The sequence below is a fragment of the Dreissena polymorpha genome, chromosome 1 (genome assembly GCF_020536995.1).
Source record: "Dreissena polymorpha isolate Duluth1 chromosome 1, UMN_Dpol_1.0, whole genome shotgun sequence".
NCBI lineage: Eukaryota > Metazoa > Mollusca > Bivalvia > Myida > Dreissenidae > Dreissena > Dreissena polymorpha.
In genome coordinates, this window is record NC_068355.1 from 100,914,434 (window position 1) to 100,933,323 (window position 18,890).

At 36.4% G+C, this 18,890-nt stretch overlaps 1 protein-coding gene across 1 annotated transcript in view; it reads left to right on the forward strand.

Moving 5' to 3' along the window:
• Positions 1–18,890, forward strand: part of LOC127842804 (3-methyl-2-oxobutanoate dehydrogenase [lipoamide] kinase, mitochondrial-like) — a 63,315-nt gene that overhangs the window by 10,640 nt on the left and 33,785 nt on the right. Inside the window, exons 2-7 of the mRNA XM_052372544.1 lie at positions 3,368–3,436; positions 7,882–7,992; positions 9,558–9,605; positions 13,010–13,129; positions 14,859–14,957; positions 17,380–17,453. Of these exons, the coding sequence (XP_052228504.1) occupies positions 3,368–3,436; positions 7,882–7,992; positions 9,558–9,605; positions 13,010–13,129; positions 14,859–14,957; positions 17,380–17,453 (521 nt within the window). The remainder of the gene's footprint in view (positions 1–3,367; positions 3,437–7,881; positions 7,993–9,557; positions 9,606–13,009; positions 13,130–14,858; positions 14,958–17,379; positions 17,454–18,890) is intronic.

Here is an 18,890-nt window from a genome sequence, read left to right on the forward strand (position 1 = left end):
AAATGCAAGTAAAATATGGCCCCAAAAATTGTGACATTTTATAAGCCGATTGAAATAAATTGATAAAGAAATGTTTGGCCATTTTTTAGCTCATCTATTTTTTGAAAAAAAATTATGAGCTATTGTCATCACCTTGGCGTCGGCGTCGGCGTTGGCGTTGGCGTTGGCGTTGGCGTCGGCGTCCGGTTAAGTTTTGCGTTTAGGTCCACTTTTCTCAGAAAGTATCAATGCTATTGCATTCAAACTTGGTACACTTACTTACTATCATGAGGGGACTAGGCAGGCAAAGTTAGATAACTCTGGCGTGCATTTTGACAGAATTATGTGCCCTTTTTATACTTAAAAAATTGCAAATTTTGGTTAAGTTTTGCGTTTAGTTCCACTTTTCTCAGTAAGTATCAATGCTATTGCATTCAAACTTGGTACACTTACTTACTATCATGAGGGGACTGGGCAGGCAAAGTTAGATAACTCTGGCATGCATTTTGACAGAATTATGTGCCCTTTTTATACTTAGAAAATTGACAATTTTGGTTAAGTTTTGTGTTTAGGTCCATTTTATTCCTTAAGCATCAAAGCTATTGCTTTCATACTTGCAACACTTACTAACTATCATAAGGGGACTGTGCAGGCAAAGTAATGTAACTCTGACTGGCATTTTGACAGAATTATGTGCCCTTTTTATACTTAGAAAATTGAAAATTTGATTAAGTTTTGTGTTTAGGTCCACTTTATTCCTACAGTATCAAAGCTATTGCTTTCATACTTGCAAGATTTATGAACTATCATAAGGGGACGGTGCAGGCAAAGTTATGTAACTCTGACTGGCATTTGGACGGAATTATGGGCCCTTTATACTTAGAAAATTGAAAATTTGGTTAAGATTTATGTTTTGGTCACTTTACCCCTAAAGTATCATAGATATTGCTTTCATACTTGGAACACTCACAAACTATCATAAGGGTACAGTAAAAGGACAAGTTGCATAACTCTGGTTGTCATTGTTACGGAATTATGGCCCTTTTTTGACTTAGTAACTTTTAATATATGGTTAAATTTTGTGTTTCGATCCACTCGAAGTATCAAGGCTATTGCTTTCAAACTTCAAATACTTACATGCTATCATGAGGTTACTGTACCTGGCAACTTGAATTTTACTTTGACCTTTGAATGACCTTGACTCTCAAGGTCAAATTATTAAATTTTGCTAAAATTGCCATAACTTCTTTATTTATGATTAGATTTGATTGATACTTTGATGAAACTACTCTTACCTGACATACCACAATAGACTTCACCCAAACCATCCCCCGTGCCCTCCCCCCCCTCCCCCCCTCCCCCCCCCCCCCTAATTTTTTTTTTTTTTTTTTTTTTTTTTTTATAAGATCATCTCACTAATGACCACCACACCCTCACACTATACCCCCACCCCACCCCCCCCACCCCCCCCCCCCCCCCAATTTTTTTTTTTGATTTTTTTTTTTTTTTTTTTTTTTTTTTTTTAAGATCATCTCACAAATTATCACCACACCCTCACACTATACCCCCCCCCCCCCCCCCCCCCCCCCCGATTTTTTTATTTATTTTTTTTTTTTTCGCTTTTTTGGAAGATAATGTAATAAATGTCCACAACCCCACACTATACACCCCTCTTCACTCCACTCCTCCCTCCTTTGTGATTGAAAATGAGAGTCCCTTCACCTTTAAAAAGAAAATAGATGAGCGGTCTGCACCCGCAAGGCGGTGCTCTTGTTAATGCATGATTTCTGACCATAATATTTTAATTACCTGGCTGGTTTTTGTTAGCTCAATTTTATTTTTTCACAAATTGGCTAAAAAAGGGCAGGTGCGAATTTTGAAGACTGTATACCTCACCAAACCCAAAGAAAGGTTTAAACTTGAGATAACAATTCCTTCCTGTAACTTACTTAAAGTAGAAAAAAATGTCTGTGTTTGATTTTTGGCTGTTATCTGTTAGTATGTTCATATAGCCACATGCCATTATGTTTGTCTATTAAGTCTTAGTGTTAAACCTGATTCAGCCTGTTGTGTTTACATACTCTACAAGAGGTTGGTCAATAACCATGGTTGTTTGTCCCAAAACCAGATGAGTTTTCTATGTATTATTATGAATGGTTCTGATTAACTGTTTTTTTATTTTGAACATTTCTTTCTTGCAAATGTCTGACTAGCTTCTTTATCAGTTTATTATATCTAGACTTAACATAATAGGCATAACACACACATATATTGTATATTATGTAATTATAATATATTTTTCTGGTGTGAGCTTGAATTTGCAGTACATTGTTTTTCGACATGTCTTTTGATAATAAACTTGTATGAAGTATCATTGTCTTGGGAAAATTATAAATATTGCATGCTTGAAATTGTTGTTGCTGTTAAAAATGAATTATACAATTTTGTTTGTAATTTTAGCTAATTAAATATCTTTAAGAAGCCAGCTCGTAGCATTTAGCTTTAAAATAGATTACAACTTAAGTTGGAACATAGATCATTGTAAGCTCAAATAAATTTTACAGTGCAGACATTTTATTTCATCTTTATTGAAGTACAAATGCATTACATAAGTTTTTATGCCCTGTTACACCTAGAGTTGAAAATCAGTTCTTATTGATGAAGATGACCCTTTATCAGGATTAAGAAAAGTCCACACTACATGTTATATACATATTGAGACAGTCATGATTCAGTTTTGATTGCATATCATTTAAATTGCAATACATGTGCTTATGATCTATTTAATGTAATTGTCTTGATCATCAATTAATTTTTATTGTTCTCAAATACACTGTACATATATGTACAAGTTAAACTGTTCTGTATTTGTTGTGGTGCGTTTCAATGGCAAACTGTTAAAAAAATTGTCTTAATTATCTTTCATTTATAGTTTAAACAAATGAAAAAATTAATGTACTGGTTTGTACAAAGAGATATACATCAAGCATTTTTTGTTTGTTAACTAACTCGGTCAGTGGCCTTGTGATGAACTTATTGTGGGATTTGCCTTGACACAAAAATAACATGTAGTGGGTTAGACAGCATTTATTACTGCTGTTAATTCAAGGCTTTAAAGTGGTTGTTCTCTATGTAAAAATATTATGTCATAGAAAAATATATTTATTTTGTAACCTCAAGCTGATCAAAGTGACACTTCTGCTTTCATAGATCCACTTTATCCTACAAATGGAAAGTATTGTGGTGGTCTGCATGTGCTTGTATAAGATGTCAGATTATGACTCACTTGCATTAGGCCTAGTTTTCCTATACAAAACACAAATAATGTAATATGCTAAAGACCTCAAAAGTGTTTCTTCTAATCACTTTCTTTGTTGTATGATTTCAGAAATCATCAAGATGGACAGCCTACAGTGTTCTAAATTCAAGCAAAGCTTCAAGCGAGCGGCACATTTTGGTAATTAGGGTTGAATGTCCATCTGTATTGTAGATAAAAATGTTCTTAAATATGCAGCAAAGGTTTGCTTGCACTTTTGCTTATAAATGTGCAATTATATTTTTCATTTGTATGCCCCTCTTCAAAGAAGGGGTATATTGTTTTGCTGGATGTAGGTCGGTCTATCTGTAGGTAGACCATTTAGTTTCCGATCAATAACTCGTCAACCAATTGACTGATTGGCTTGATACATAAAATGTGAATTGGCCTTGGACAGTAGATGACCCCTATTGAAATTGGGGTCACTTGGTCAAAGGTCAAGGTCACTATCACACTGTATACTTTTTTGCTGGATGTCGGTCAGTCTGTCGGTAGACCATTTTGTTTTTGATCAATAACTTTTAAACAATTTGACCGATTGGCTTGATACTTAACATGTGGATTGGCCTAGGGCAGTTCATGACCCCTATCAAAGTTGGGGTCATTAGGTCAAAGGTCAAGGTCACTATCACAATTAGCGTGAATATCGTTTACAATCAATTACTCGTCAGGGAATTGACCGATTGGCGGAACTCTTGTTTTTGTTAATATTTATGGTTATTCTTGGAACATATAGTAAGTAGTATGTCAACGGGAACACTTATACTGTCTCATAGTTGGGCTTACTTTTATTGCAACATGATTACCCGGTAAAGTGTCTGCCTAGGAATGATGCGGTCTGGCGTTTGATCCCAATTTGAACTTTTTTTATGCCTCTGGTAGGGTGGCATATAGTATTCGTCAGTCTGTCTGTCCCTCTGTCCGTCTTGAATTGCATTTTCAGAACTTTTTTTTCCAAAACACTTAGGATATTGACCTGATATTTGGTATGTGAGTATACCTACATGGCCTACAGAATGTGTGAAATTTGTTCCAGTCAATTGATTTTTTGCCTTCCACTGAGAATTGTTTTCAGCTCACCTGAGCACAACGTGCTCATGATGAGCTTTGATGATTGCTTTTGTCCGTCTTGCGTCGTCCGTTCTGCGTTGTGCATTGTGTGGCGTCAACATTTGCCTTGTAAACTCTCTAGAGGCCACATTTATTGTCCAATCTTCATGAAATTTGGTCAGAAGATTAGTGTCAATGATATCTTGGATGAGTTCGAAAATGGTTACGTTGGCTTGAAAAACATGGCTGCCAAGAGGCTGGGCATTTTTCCTTATATGGCTATAGTAAAATCTTGTTAACACTCTAGAGACCACATTTATTGTCTATTCTTCATAAAACTTGGTCAAAAGATTTATCCCAATTATACCTTGGACGAATTCGAAAATGATGCCGGTTGGTTGAAAAACATGGCCTTCAGGGGGCGGGGCATTTTTCCTTATATGGCTTTAGTAACACCTTGTTAACACTCTAGAGGCCACATTTATTTTCCAATCTTCATGAAAATTGCTCAGATGATTTGTCCCAGTAATATCTTGGATGAGTTAAAAAATGGTAACCTTTGCTTGAAAAACATGGCTACCAAGGAGCGGGGCATTTTTTCCTAAAATGGCTAAAGTAAAATCTTGTTAACACTCTAGAGGCCACATTTATTGTCCGATCTTCATGAAAGTTAGTCAGAAGATTCATCCCAATAATATCTTGAATGAGTTCGAAAATAATGCCAATTGGTTAAAAGACATGGCCGCCAGGGGACAGGACATTTTTCCTAATATGGCTATTGTAAAACCCTGTTAACACTCTAGAGGCCACATTTATAGTCCAATCTTCATGAAACTTGGTCAGAAGATTCATCCAATAATATCTTGGACGAGTTCAAAAATGATGCCGGTTGGTTGAAATACATGACCGCCAGGTGGTGGGGCTTTTTTCCTTATATGGCTATAGTAAAACCTTGTTTACACTCTAAGAGGCCACATTTATGTTCCGATCTTCATGAAACTTGGTCAGAAGATTTGTCCCAATGATATCTTGGATGAGTTCGAAAATGGTTTTGGTTGCTTTAAAAACATGGCCACCAGGGGGCGGGGCATTTTTCCTTATATGGCTTTTGTAAAACCTTGTTAACACTCTAGAGGCCACATTTATTTTCTGATCTTCATGAAACTTGCTCAGATGTTTTGTCTCAATGATATCTTGGATGAGTTCAAAAATGGTAACCTTTGCTTGAAAAACATGGCTGCCAAGGGGTGGGGCATTTTTCCTTATATGGCTATTTATGGCTATAGTAAAATCTTGTTAACACTCTAGAGGCCACATTTATTGTCCAATCTTCATGAAATATGTTCAGAAGATTTGTCTCATTGATATCTTGGATGAGTTCGAAAATGGTTTCGTTTGCTTGAAAAACATGGCTGCCAAGGGGCGGGGCATTTTTCCTTATATGTCTATAGTAAAATCTTGTTAACACTCTAGTTCCTTATATAGCTTTAGTAAAACCTTGTTAACACTCTAGAAGCCAAATTTATTTTCGGATCATCATGAAACCTGGTCAGAAGAATTGTCCCAATGATATCTTGGACAAGTTTGATAATGGTTCCAGTTGCTTGAAAAACATGGCCACCAGGGGGCAGGGCATTTTTCCTTATATATCTTCATGAATCTTCATGAAACTTTGTCAGAATGTTTGTTTAAATGATATCTTGGATGTGTATGAAAATGGTTCTGGTCTGTTGAAAAACATGGCCGCCAGGGTGTTCACTAGTCATAAAAGTTGGTAAGAACATTTGTTTTAATGACATCTAGGGCTTCAAAGAACAGGTCAGTTCCTTTGAATCTCAGGTGATCGACATTGGGCCTTTCAGGCCCTCTTGTTTAAATAACTGTTTTCTGAACATTTTTTAAGCAATACTTTTAGATATTGAGCTGATTTTTGGTTATGTGAGTCTATCTTCATGACTTACAGATGAAGCGTAAGTTTAATTTCCAGTCCAGTGATTTTTATGTCCCCCACTATAGTAGTGGGGGACATATTGTTTTTGCCATGTCTGTTGGTCTGTTGGTTGGTTGGTTTGCGCCAACTTTAACATTTGCAATAACTTTTGCAATATTGAAGATAGGAACTTGATATTTGGCATGCATATGTATCTCATGGAGCTGCACATTTTGAGTGGTGAAAGGTCAAGGTCATCCTTCAAGGTCAAAGGTCAAATATATGGGTCAAAATCGCTCATTTAATGTACACTTTTGCAGTATTTCAATATTCAAGATAGCAACTTGATATTTGGGATGCATGTGTATCTCATGGAGCTGCACAATTTCAGTGGTGAAAGGTCAAGGTCAAGGTCATCCTTCAAGGTCAGATGTCAAATATATGTGGCCGAAATCGCTCATTGTATGAGCACTTTTGCAATATTGAAGATAGCAACTTGATATTTGGCATGCATGTGTATCTCATGGAGCTGCACATTTTGAGTGGTGAAAGGTCAAGGTCAAGGTCATCCTTCAAGGTCAGAGGTCAAATATATGTGGCCCAAATCGCTAATTTTATGAATACTTTTGCAATATTGAAGATAGCAACTTGATATTTGGCATGCATGTGTATCTCATGGAGCTGCACATTTTTAGTGGTGAAAGGTCAAGGTCAAGGTCATCCTTTAAGGTCAAATATATGGGTCAAAATTGCTCATGTAATGTCATCTCTGCAATATTGAAGCTAGCAATTTTATATTTGAAATGCATGTGTATCTCATGGAGCTGCTCATTTTGAGTGGTGAAGGGTCATGGTCAAGGTCATCCTACAAGGTCAAACATCATATAGGGGGACATTGTGTTTCACAAACACATCTTGTTTGACAAAGTGATGGGTAGGGTTTCACAAATCTAGGTCATGTTTATATGGGTTACACTAGCTCAACTCCAGTAATAGATCTATCCCGGAAAAGCACGAGTTTAGAAAAACCCACATATCACCCCGGTACAAACAACGCTAGTCCATTAAATCAACCAATGATAGCTTACTTTAAATTAAAACGGTTGATACGGAGTGTGATTTTGAAAGGATTATAAATGGGTCATGTTTATTTGTACCAGCAGATTAGTGTTTTTTTTCCAAAAAGTAGCTTTTTCCGGGATACATATATTAAATCAGAAACAAAGTAATCAAATTTATGTTGAAAAAAACAACAGGAGCTGGAGGTGAAGGATAAAGTCATGTTTAAAGATCTCCTATATATTACACTTGGTTTGTTGGCCCTTTTGGGTACAATCTTAAATTTCAGAATATTAGGATTGTAAAATTACCACATTGGGAAATAATACAGGTTTTCAAAGTATTAATTGGGAATTTCTTAAAAAAGCATCTGCACTCATTTTGACCGTGATATTGACCTACATGTATTTTTAGACTGAGAACAAATCACAAAACCTTTTTTTTTTTGCATGGAAGGATACAGTTCAGAAAAAGTTTCAAAATACGGATTAAACTCAACTAATGATGCTTTATGAAAACAGCCAGGTGTGAATTTCTTTAACCACAGGGTCGCGCCAAGTACCTCCAGAAAGAGTTGCCTGTTCGGATAGCTCACCGTATAGTGGCCATGCAGGGCCTGCCATACAATGTTGTCAACAACCAGACCATCTTCAAGGTGGTGAGTATACAGTGAGGCAGTCTTGCTGCATGATTAAAATGTGCTTATGGTTGAAACATTGATTTTATTTAATATATTTCACAGATAGGCAAATTTACAATGTGTCTGTGTCTTTTGGTGGTAGGGTGTTAATGACCTATCTGCAACTTTTTCTTCTCTTACTAACATGAGCACAGAGTGCTTAAGGATAGCTAATTAAGGTGGTAGGCTTTGCAGAATCTGTTTTTAGCCATGCAAAATCTTTAAACTGCTTCAGAGATTTTTACAAAATAAGTGACCCTTCATTAACCCTAATATTTAGCTCTACTGGCCGAAGTCCTGAAGAGCTTGTCATGGCGTGGTTTCTGTCGTGTGTGAGCATGCGTTAGACTTTTTCTTGGTTACGCGAAAAAGTCCACAGTTTTCATCCGATTCTTTTCAAACTTGTTCAGTGTCTTTATATTGATGAGGACTCTTGAGAAAAAAATGAAAATTCAGTTTTTGTATGTGATTAAGTCCATAATTTTCATCCAATTCTTGGCAAACTTGCGCAGTGTCTCTGTATCAATGAGGACTCAAATCCGTTTGTAAAAAGAGCAATATCGAAGCAATTAGTTCAGAATTACTTCCCCTTGAATGTGAGAAAATTTTGAAATCCCGCTTGTTTACGCAATAAATTCCACAATTTTCATCCAATTTTGCACAGTATCTTTATATCAATGAGGACTTGAACCCTATTGAATATGAGCAGTATCGGAGAAATAAGTACACAATAATCTCCCCTTGAATTTGAGAAAATTCTCCTTGTTTGCGCGATTTAGTACACAGTTTCCATCTTATTCTTTCCAAACTTGCATAGTGTTATACCAGTAGAGCGATTCAGGCCCTCATGGGCCTCTTGTGATTAAAACGTGCCCATAAGGTAACAGATTTCCACACCCCAGTGGTCTCGTGGTTAAATATTCAGACTTATGTACGGATACAGTTATTACAACAATTGCAAGGTCCAGAGTTGTAATATTTGGCATAGCAACATATGTGGTACTCTATGAAGTGTCTTCAAATCATGACACTGGGGTCAAGTTTTGCCACATTCTTTGGTAACTTTTTCTGTACATGTACAGTGTGGAAAAAAACACACACTCCCTCCTAACCATGAGCTGAAAGCTTTAATATTTTATATCTAACAACATGCAGAGTATCAAAATTTGTTAAAAATATGCTCCTGGAAAAAAAATGCCCACACCACAGAGGTAACATGAATAGATTCAAATCAAAATGATTTTTAAAATCTCGTGAAAACCATATTTTTGTTAGGTTTGTTATTAGGTACTATAACATGTTAAATTGCATGATGGTCCTCTACCAAATTTATTCAAATTTGACTTTATGGTTTAAAATTGTGCCAGCTTTTGGGATAAATGGTTTCCTTGGTTTTATATTTTAAAAAATTAGGTCTGCTTAGGCCTAAATTTCAAGTAAGGAGAGAAATTCAGGGACATTATGGCCCTCGTGTTTGATAAATGTTGCATCCTGCTCCCCAGCCACTCCTATTTATGTATGAACTTGTGTGTCTTCTATTGCAGCTAGAGATGTACATCACTGCATTTGAGAGACTATACAAGTTTAAACCGGTAAGTGAGGCTAAATAATATTAAGTTGTACAATTAATACTTAACACTTTGCATGCTGGGAAATTTGTCGCTGCTAAAATGTCATCTGCTGAATTTTTAAAATTAGCATTTTCTTTGATTTTTTTCAAAGAATACTATCAGAATAGCAAACAGTTTGGATCCAGATGAGACGCCACGTTCTGTGGCGCCTCATCTGGATCCAAACTGTTTGCAAAGGCCTTCAAAATTCGGTTCCAGCACTGAAAGGGTTAATATTTGTTTCATTTTAAGTATTGGTGTTAAAACAAAGCAACAAAATTCAACATTTTTTTTACTTGTTTCAACAGATTTCAATTTGTATAATTGCTGAAAGTAATGTCAGCCATGTGCAGTGTTCCAGGACTTGCATGAATCAGACATGCACTGTTTGAGCAATAAAAAAAACTTTGAGTCGTGCTCTGTGGAAAGGGGGTTTAATGCATGTGAGTAAAGTGTCATCCCAGATTTGTCTGTGCAGTCCACACAGGCTTATCGAGGATGACACTTTCCGCTTTTATGATATTTTCTATTATAAGAAAATCTCCTATTAGCAAAAATCTTAGCATACTGCACAGGCTTATATGGGGCAACACTCTAAGCACATGCATTAAACCCTTTTTTCACAGATCATGGCCCATTTGTATTTCACTAAATGATATTAAGCTCAACCTGGTCACAATATACTCATAGTGCGACTTGTGGATGGCCCCTCAATTTTTCGTTGCCGAAAGTGCGTAATCAAAATGAACCTTGTGAACTCTGGCTTATTTCAAAACTGTATCAAGTGGTTGAAGAAAGTCACTAGGTCAAATGAAAGAAAAAGGTTGGTAATACTTGAAAAGGCACATCATGCAACTTTCTTGGAACATAAGTTTTCATAATATCTAAGCCAAATTCAAGAATGGTTCCGGTCTGTTGAAAATGTGGCAGCCATAGAGGTGGGGCAGTTTTCTTATATGACAATAGTAAAACATAGGAAGCACTCTAGTTAAACAATAATAAGTTGTGTTTTATTTATCAATTTTTAGCTGCGTTTAATACATTGGATATCTGATCAATTTGTTGTTGCCTAAAATTGAAAAAGCTGTTGTTTTTTAAACTCAAGTGAATACATTTTTATGCACCCTTTGAAGAAGAGGGGGTATATTGTTTTGCACATGTCGGTTGGTCCGTCCGTCAGTCAGTCCGTCCGTCCGTCGATCCGTCCACCAGATGGTTTCCGGATGATAACTCAAGAACGCTTAGGCTTAGGATCATGAAACTTCATTGGTCATGACTGGCAGATGACCCCTATTGATTTTCAGGTCACTAGGTCAAAGGTCAAGGTCACAGTGATTCGAAATAGTAAAATGGTTTCTGGATGATAACTCAAGAATGCTTAGACCTAGGATCATGAAACTTCATAGGTACGTTGATCATGACTGGCAGATGACCCCAAACGATTTTCAGGTCACTAGGTCAAAGGTCAAGGTGACAGTGACTCGAAATAGTTAAATGGTTTTCGGATGATTACTAAAGAATGCTTACGCCAAGGATCATGAAACTTCATTGGTACATTGATCATGACTGTCAAATGACCCCTATTGATTTTCAGGTCACTAGGTCAAAGGTCAAGGTCGCAGTGACTCGAAATAGTAAAATGGTTTCTGGATGATAACTCAAGAATGCTTAGGCCTAGGATCATGAAACTTCATAGGTATGTTGATCATGACTGGCAGATGACCCTTAATGATTTTCAGGTCACTAGGTCAAAGGGGAAGGTCACAGTGACCCGAAATAGTGAAATGGTATTTGGATGATTACTAAAGAATGCTTACGCCTAGGATCATGAAACTTCATTCGTACATTGATCAGGACTGTCAAATGACCCCTATTGATTTTCAGGTCACTAGGTCAAAGGTCAAGGTCACAGTGACTCGAAACAGTAAAATGGTTTCTGGATGATAACTCAAGAATACTAACGCCTAGGATCATTAAACTTCATAGGTACATTGATGTCTGACAGATGACCCCTATTGATTTTCAGATCACTAGGTAAAAGGTCAAGGTCACAGTGATTGAAATAGTTAAATGGTTTGCGGATGATAACTCAATTATGCTTACGCCTAGGATCATGAAACTTTATAGGTACATTGATCATGACTGGCAGATGACCCCTATTGATTTTCAGGTCACTAAGTCAAAGGTCAAGGTCACAGTGACTTGAAATAGTAAAATGGTTTCCGGATGATAACTCAAGAATGCTTACGCCTAGAATCATGAAACTTCATAGGTACATTGATCATGACTGACAGATGACCCTATTTATTTTCAGGTCACTAGATCAAAGGTCAAGGTCACAGTGACTCGAAACAGTAAAATGGTTTCCTGATGATAACTCAAGAATAATTTGGCTTAGGATCATGAAACTTCATAGGTACATTGATCATGACTGGCAGATGACCCCTATTGATTTTCAGGTCTCTAGGTCAAAGGTCAAGGTCACAGTGACAAGAAATGTATTCACACAATGGCTTTCACTACAACTGACAGCCCATATGGGGTCATGCATGTTTTACAAACAGCCCTTGTTAACCAGGTTTTCCAAAGGAATAAACTGGTTATGAGATTGGCGAATGTCCGCGGGCGGGCTGGCGGGTTGGCGGGACAAGCTTGTCCGGGCCATAACTTTGTTGTTCATTGTGAGATTTTAAAATCATTTGTTCACCATCATAAGACGGTGTGTGGCGCGAAAGAATAACGTCAATATCTTCAAGGTCAATGTCACACTTTGAGTTCAAAGGTCAAAAATGGCCATAAATGAGCTTGTCTGGGCCATAATTATGTAATACATTGTGAGATTTTAAAATAATTTGACACATTTGTTCACCATCATTGGACAGTGTGTCGCACGAAAGAATTACATCAATATCTCCAAGGTCAAGGTCGCCATGACTAAAAATAGATTTATTTTGAAACAAAGGGGGTTAATAATAAACAATCAGTTCAGTTTGAGTTGTCTCCCTTTATCAGACTTTTTTTTCAAATTGAAAACCTGGTTTTGTGACAACTTTGTCCCTTGTTAATTTGTAATTTTGAGACATAACAATATGTACATAGAATGTAATTATTATTGTTGTCTGTATGGTTAATCATTATGGTTAATCAAAAAATGTAGTTAAGTTTAGTTATATACATGTAAAAAGGGATAAAATAACCAACAGAACCAGATTCTCACATTCTTTGATAAAAGAAAGTGCAAAAGGTATTAAATATAACTAAGCTGAAAACGGTTTCATCAATCATAAAAACGGATTATGAATTCCTTTGATAGTTACAGAATGTGTGGTTTGAACAATTGAAATTGCAGAAGAAGTATGAAAAGTTTTAATTTGTATCCATTTAAGATCAAAACAATAGAGGATGAGCAAGTGTTCTCGGTCATGCTGCGGGATTTACTGGACCAAGGCCGAGAAGTTGTCTCCCTTCTAGCGGAGGGGTTCTCAGAGTGCAGGAAGTACATACTGGTAGAGTGGGCATGTCTCCTTGTCCTTGTAATACCTTTCAGTACCTAGATTAGGAGACTACCTGGTACCTAGATTAGGAGATCACCTGAATCACCATTGGCATCTTTCTGTTCACTGTCAATGGACCAGGACTTGTCTAGGGGAATTCTTCTACAAAACAACTTTCAACTTTAAATTTGGGTAACTCTCTTGTGTGGGTGGGGGCTTTTTGCAGGAACTGTTAGTATTTCACTCATATTTGTAGAGTTATTGCACTGTTTATATTTATGCCCCCCTTCGAAGCAAAGGGGGTATATTGTTTTGCACATGTCGGTTGGTCCGTCTGTCGGTCCGTCCACCAGATGGTTTCCGGATGATAACTCTAGAACGCTAAGGCCTAGGATCATGAAACTTCATAGGTACATTGATCATGACTCGCAGATGACCCCTATTGATTTTGAGGTCACTAGGTCAAAGGTAAAGGTCAAGGTGACCCGAAATAGTAAAATGAATTCCGGATGATAACTCAAGAACGCTTAGGCCTAGGATCATGAAACTTAATAGGTAGATTGATCATGACTTGCAGATGACCCCTATTGATTTTCAGGTCACTAGGTCAAAGGTCAAGGTCACAGTGACCCAAAATAGTAAAATGGTTTCCGGATGATAACTCAAGAACACTTAGGCCTAGGATCATGAAACTTGATAGGTAGATTGATCATGACTCGCAGATGACCCCTATTGATTTTCAGGTCACTAGGTCAAGGTCACAGTGACCGGAAATAGTAGTATGGTTTCCGGATGATAACTCAAGAACGCTTATGCCTAGGATCATGAAACTTGATAGGTAGATTGATCATGACTCGCAGTTAACCCCTATTGATTTTCAGGTCACTATATCAAAGTTCAAGGTCACGGTGACCTGAAATAGTAAAATGGTTTTTGGATGATAACTCAAGAACGCGAATGGCTACGATCATAAAACTTCATAGGTACATTGATCATGACTCGCAGATGACCCCTATTGATTTTGAGGTCACTAGGTCAAAGGTCAAAGTCGTGGTGACCCGAAATAGTAAAATGGTTTCCCGATGATAACTCAAGAACGCTTATGCCTAGGATCATGAAACTTCATAGGTACATTGATCATGACTCGCAGATGACCCCTATTGATTTTCAGGTCACTAGGTCAAAGTTCAAGGTCACGGTGACCCGAAATAGTAAAATGGTTTCTGGAAAATAACTCAAGAACGCTTATGGCTAGGATCATGAAACTTCATAGGTACATTGATCATGACTGGCAGATGACCCCTATAGATTTTCAGGTCACTAGGTCAAAGGTCAAGGTCACAGTGACAAAAAACATATTCACACAATGGCTGTCACTACAACAGAGAGCCCATATGGGGGGCATGCATGTTTTACAAACAGCCTTTGTTCTGACAATTTTACAACTCTAGTAAAATGCAAATATATACAATTGTTGGTCATGGACATCACACGATAAACAGTTATACTTTTGTGAACAAATAATTCTTGCTTAACTTGTAATGTGTTTGTTATCTGTTTTGTGATTTTTTATGACTGGAAATGTATCTATTAGTAATTGATAGTGCAAATGTTTGTGGCAAAACATGAAAAAATAATTAATCGGTTGTGTCTTATGTGATTTTTAAAGCAATTCAAAGAAAACAAAAACCCAAAAGCCCTTTACATGTGTTAATTCCAAGCTGCACATGTGACATTTTAGGCAGAGGACACTATATGCCAGTTTCTTGACCGAACGTTGACATCGCGGCTGGCCATCCGTATACTCTGTGAGCACCATGTGGCCTTGAGACAGGACAAGGTGAGATATCTGCGGTTAAATATGTGCCTTGCTCTGTGAAAACGGGTTTAATGCCTGTGCATAAAGTGTCGTCTCAGTTAGCCTATGCTGTATTCACAGGCTAATCAAGGACAAAACTTTCCTCCTAAACTGCTGAGGAAAGACATACTTTTAACGAAAAATATGAAGTGGAAGGTGTCATCCCTGAATAGCCTGTGCAGACTGCACAGGCTAATCTGGGCCAACACTTAAAGCACATACACTAAGACCCTTTTTCAGAGCACCACTCATATTTCATTGTATTTATGAAAACATGATCTTTTCAAAGGGATTATTTCGTTTTGGGTGGGATTATGAATAATTTGTCTTCAAGAATCAGATTTTCTTCCTATTCTTTAAATTTATTAAATGTTCATAGCTACATGTTTCCAAATAGAATTGCTCTTGCAAAAGTAACGCTTCTGATGAATGTTTGTTACTTGTAAATGTTTAAACTGGTAGATGGACACCAGTGCAGACAGTTGGCAAAGTATGATTGTAAGAAAAACAACAACAGTATAACAGATGGCAGAATGATATTGTTTTGGCCTTGTCCGTCCTTCTATCTGTTTGTCTTTCCGTCCGTTCGTCCGGCACTTTTGTGTCCGGAGCCATATCTTGGAAGTGCTTTGGCAGATTTCATTTAAACTTGGTATGAATATATATATGGATGAAAGGATGATGCACGCCAAATGGCATTGTGCACCATCTGTTAATAACTGGGTTATGGCCCTTTGTATCTTTAAAAAATGCTTTTTTTGTCCAGGGCCATATCTTGGAAGTGCTTTGTTGATTTCATTGAAACTTAGTATGAGTATATATATGCATAAGAGGATGATACACGCCAAATGGCACTGTACACCATTGGATAATAACGGAGTTATGGCCCTTTGTATCTTGAAAAAATGCTTGTTTGTGTGTGTCAGGAGCCATATCTTGGAAGTGCTTTGACGGATTTCATTGAAACTTGGTATGAGTATTATATATGGATAAGAGGATGATGCAGTTGGCGTTGTCCATCGGTCCAGAAAACTTTTGTGTCCAGAAGTATGTTGGCAGGGGATATCAATTCAACAAATTTGCTTGTTCAACTTATTATAAATCTCCTTTTTTTGTTAAAAAGGTTTTGTTTAATCATTTTAGATACACTTTTGTGTAAGTAGTTGTTAAAATGTTGATGATTTTTGGTATAGGTGTACTACATATCACAATTACTTTTTTACTCTTAGATAATGTTTCAAAGGAGGGAGTTTATTCAGTTACACATGTTTTATTGATGATACTCAGCATCATACTATTTTTAGTTTTAAAGGGGCCTTTTCAGAGATTTTTGCATGTAGACCACTCAGCCATTCTTGCTCATACAATGACGGATGTATTTTATACTTATATATATAAGCAATCCTCGTAGTTTCACAAAATGTAACGACGACAACAGAACTCTTCTAATTATCCAATCGTTTCGCGTTGCAAAGCTTTATAATTTTCAGGTTTTTAAATCGTCAAAAGATGCATGTAATAGCTTTTTAGAGCATGATAAATCTTCAGTATTACTGTTTTACTCACAAATATCATAACTAAAATGAAAATTTGCGAATGTGAAATGACTTTTTATTTTTTCAATTTACCAAAATGTGAAAAGGCCCCTTTAAAGGAACTATGTTAATAAGGGACAGTTTTATTCTGCTCCGTATGCTCTACAACAGGCTAAAAATAGAAGTAAAAATCCAGATGAATCTGTTAATTTAATTAAATTTTATTAAATGTAAAAATGAAAAAAATACTGAAAATGGTTTTGACATGTCATTTTATGTGTTTATAAAAACCATAGAATGTTGGCTGTCTTGCATATTGTCAAGATTAACAAATGTTTTTTGTCTTTCTTCGAACATTGCACACACTATTAGTAAGGTTATGTATTTATCTTATTTGACAACAAACTTTTAGCCATACAACATATTTGTTTATCTGTGGATAATGTTAGTTTTTACCTAAAAAAACAAACTTTTAGCCAAACAACATATTTGTCTGTCTGCAGATAATGTTAGTTTTGACCTAAAAAATCCCAAACTTTAAGCCAAACAACATATTTTTCTCTCAGTGGATAATGTGAGTTTAAGAATATTTATTTTGACCTGATGGCATAGAAAGCCTTATACTTATTTGAAATGCTCTCGAGTCAGTTTCCTGGGACAAGAACCAATACTTGGTGTCTATGGCGGAGATCTAAAGAATGCGACTATATGGATTGAACTCATGGTCCCCCGATCTGTAGGCGGACACTATATCCACTACACCACATATAGAAGAAACATCATTATAAGCATCAACCAATGAAATCACTTGCAGCTAGTGTAAGAGAGGTGCTGATGTGATGAATGCTAGGTGATGTTTTGTTTTTCAGTTAAACCATGTTGGCATCTTCAAGTTGAATTTTTCTCCTGCTAAATTAATCCGTGACAAGGGAGAACTAGTGAGGTAAGACCTGGGTCAGACTTGGACGATGATTTTCATTGTCTTTTCTGTCTGCACTTGTTGTAATAATTATCTTCACCTGTTGTAATACATAGAACCAAGATATCCATAATTGTTTGTGATCTTCCATATTGGCATTGTTAAAACCCACATTACCGTACTTACTCTAAGTTTTCAGACACTCTTAGTTTTGAAACACCCTCTTTTCAAGCAAAATAATTATATTTCGTGACTTTTAATTTTTGGGCATACAGCTTTTCGTCCATAATTAATGTCTCTTTAGTTTTTCGGACAGTATATTTGACTGTGCTATTCTACAGACTTCGGCCTTGCTTTCGCTCTTAAATGACATTTTGATCATGGATTTTTACAACCAGATTACGGTAATAAAACCTGGCAGATGCATGCTTTAGGGCAATGGACCATTATATTTGCCTAATTGGGTAAATAACCATGAATACTGGAAGAAACTAATGGATTCACCCAACAGCATTTGAAACAGTGTTGTCCAATTTAGGAAGCAGAATGTTATCTGTTTTTTCTTTTTTATGCTCCCGAAGGAGGGCATATAGAGATTGGACCGTCAGTCCGTCTGAATGTCCGTCTGTCCTTCCGTCACACTTTGTGTTAGGTTTCGAGTTTAGGTTTCGAAAAATGCTCATAACTTTTATGTCCCTTCACATAGCAACTTGATATTTGGCATGCATGTGCATCTCATGGAGCTGCACATTTTGAGTGGTGAAAATTCAATGTCAATGTCATCCTTCAAGGTCAAAGGTAAAAAACATGTATCAAAGCGATGCAGTAGGGGGCATTGTGTTTCTGACAAACACATCTCTTGTTTCATATATATCATTTTAGGCAAGAATTAGCAAAGCTGTGAAGTTGTATTTATTTTTAAAGCATAAAAATAAGAGATAATCTCAAAATAATTACTGTCCATTGATTTATTGCATTTATTTCAATATAATTCTAATTTAAAGGCACCTTATTTTTTTTCTCTAAATTTTCGGACAACTGTAGTTTTTGGAATATTTTCATATCTAAATTTTCGGCCACAAAAAATAATAATTATTTTTTTAAGTGTCTGAAAACTTAGAGTTATTGCGGTATATTTTAATTTCCTACATTATATACAGTGGGAAAACTGGTTGACACAATTTTAAAAAGTGTAAATTGAAATTACCAAGGCATCGTCATAATTCATTAATACACTGTATACAAACACTCAACAGCTTTGAAATAACTTATTTGATTTTTTTTATTTGATATAAATTTTTTATTCTTATGGAATGCTATTAAATATTATGTGTGTCAACTCATAATGGCCTACAAAGACACCTTTCCCAGGAAGTCATATATCAGGTTAATTTGGTAATTCATCAAAAAGAGGGTTGTTGTTTTTTCTCTGTCAATCTCTCCATGTGTTTGCCAATCTGT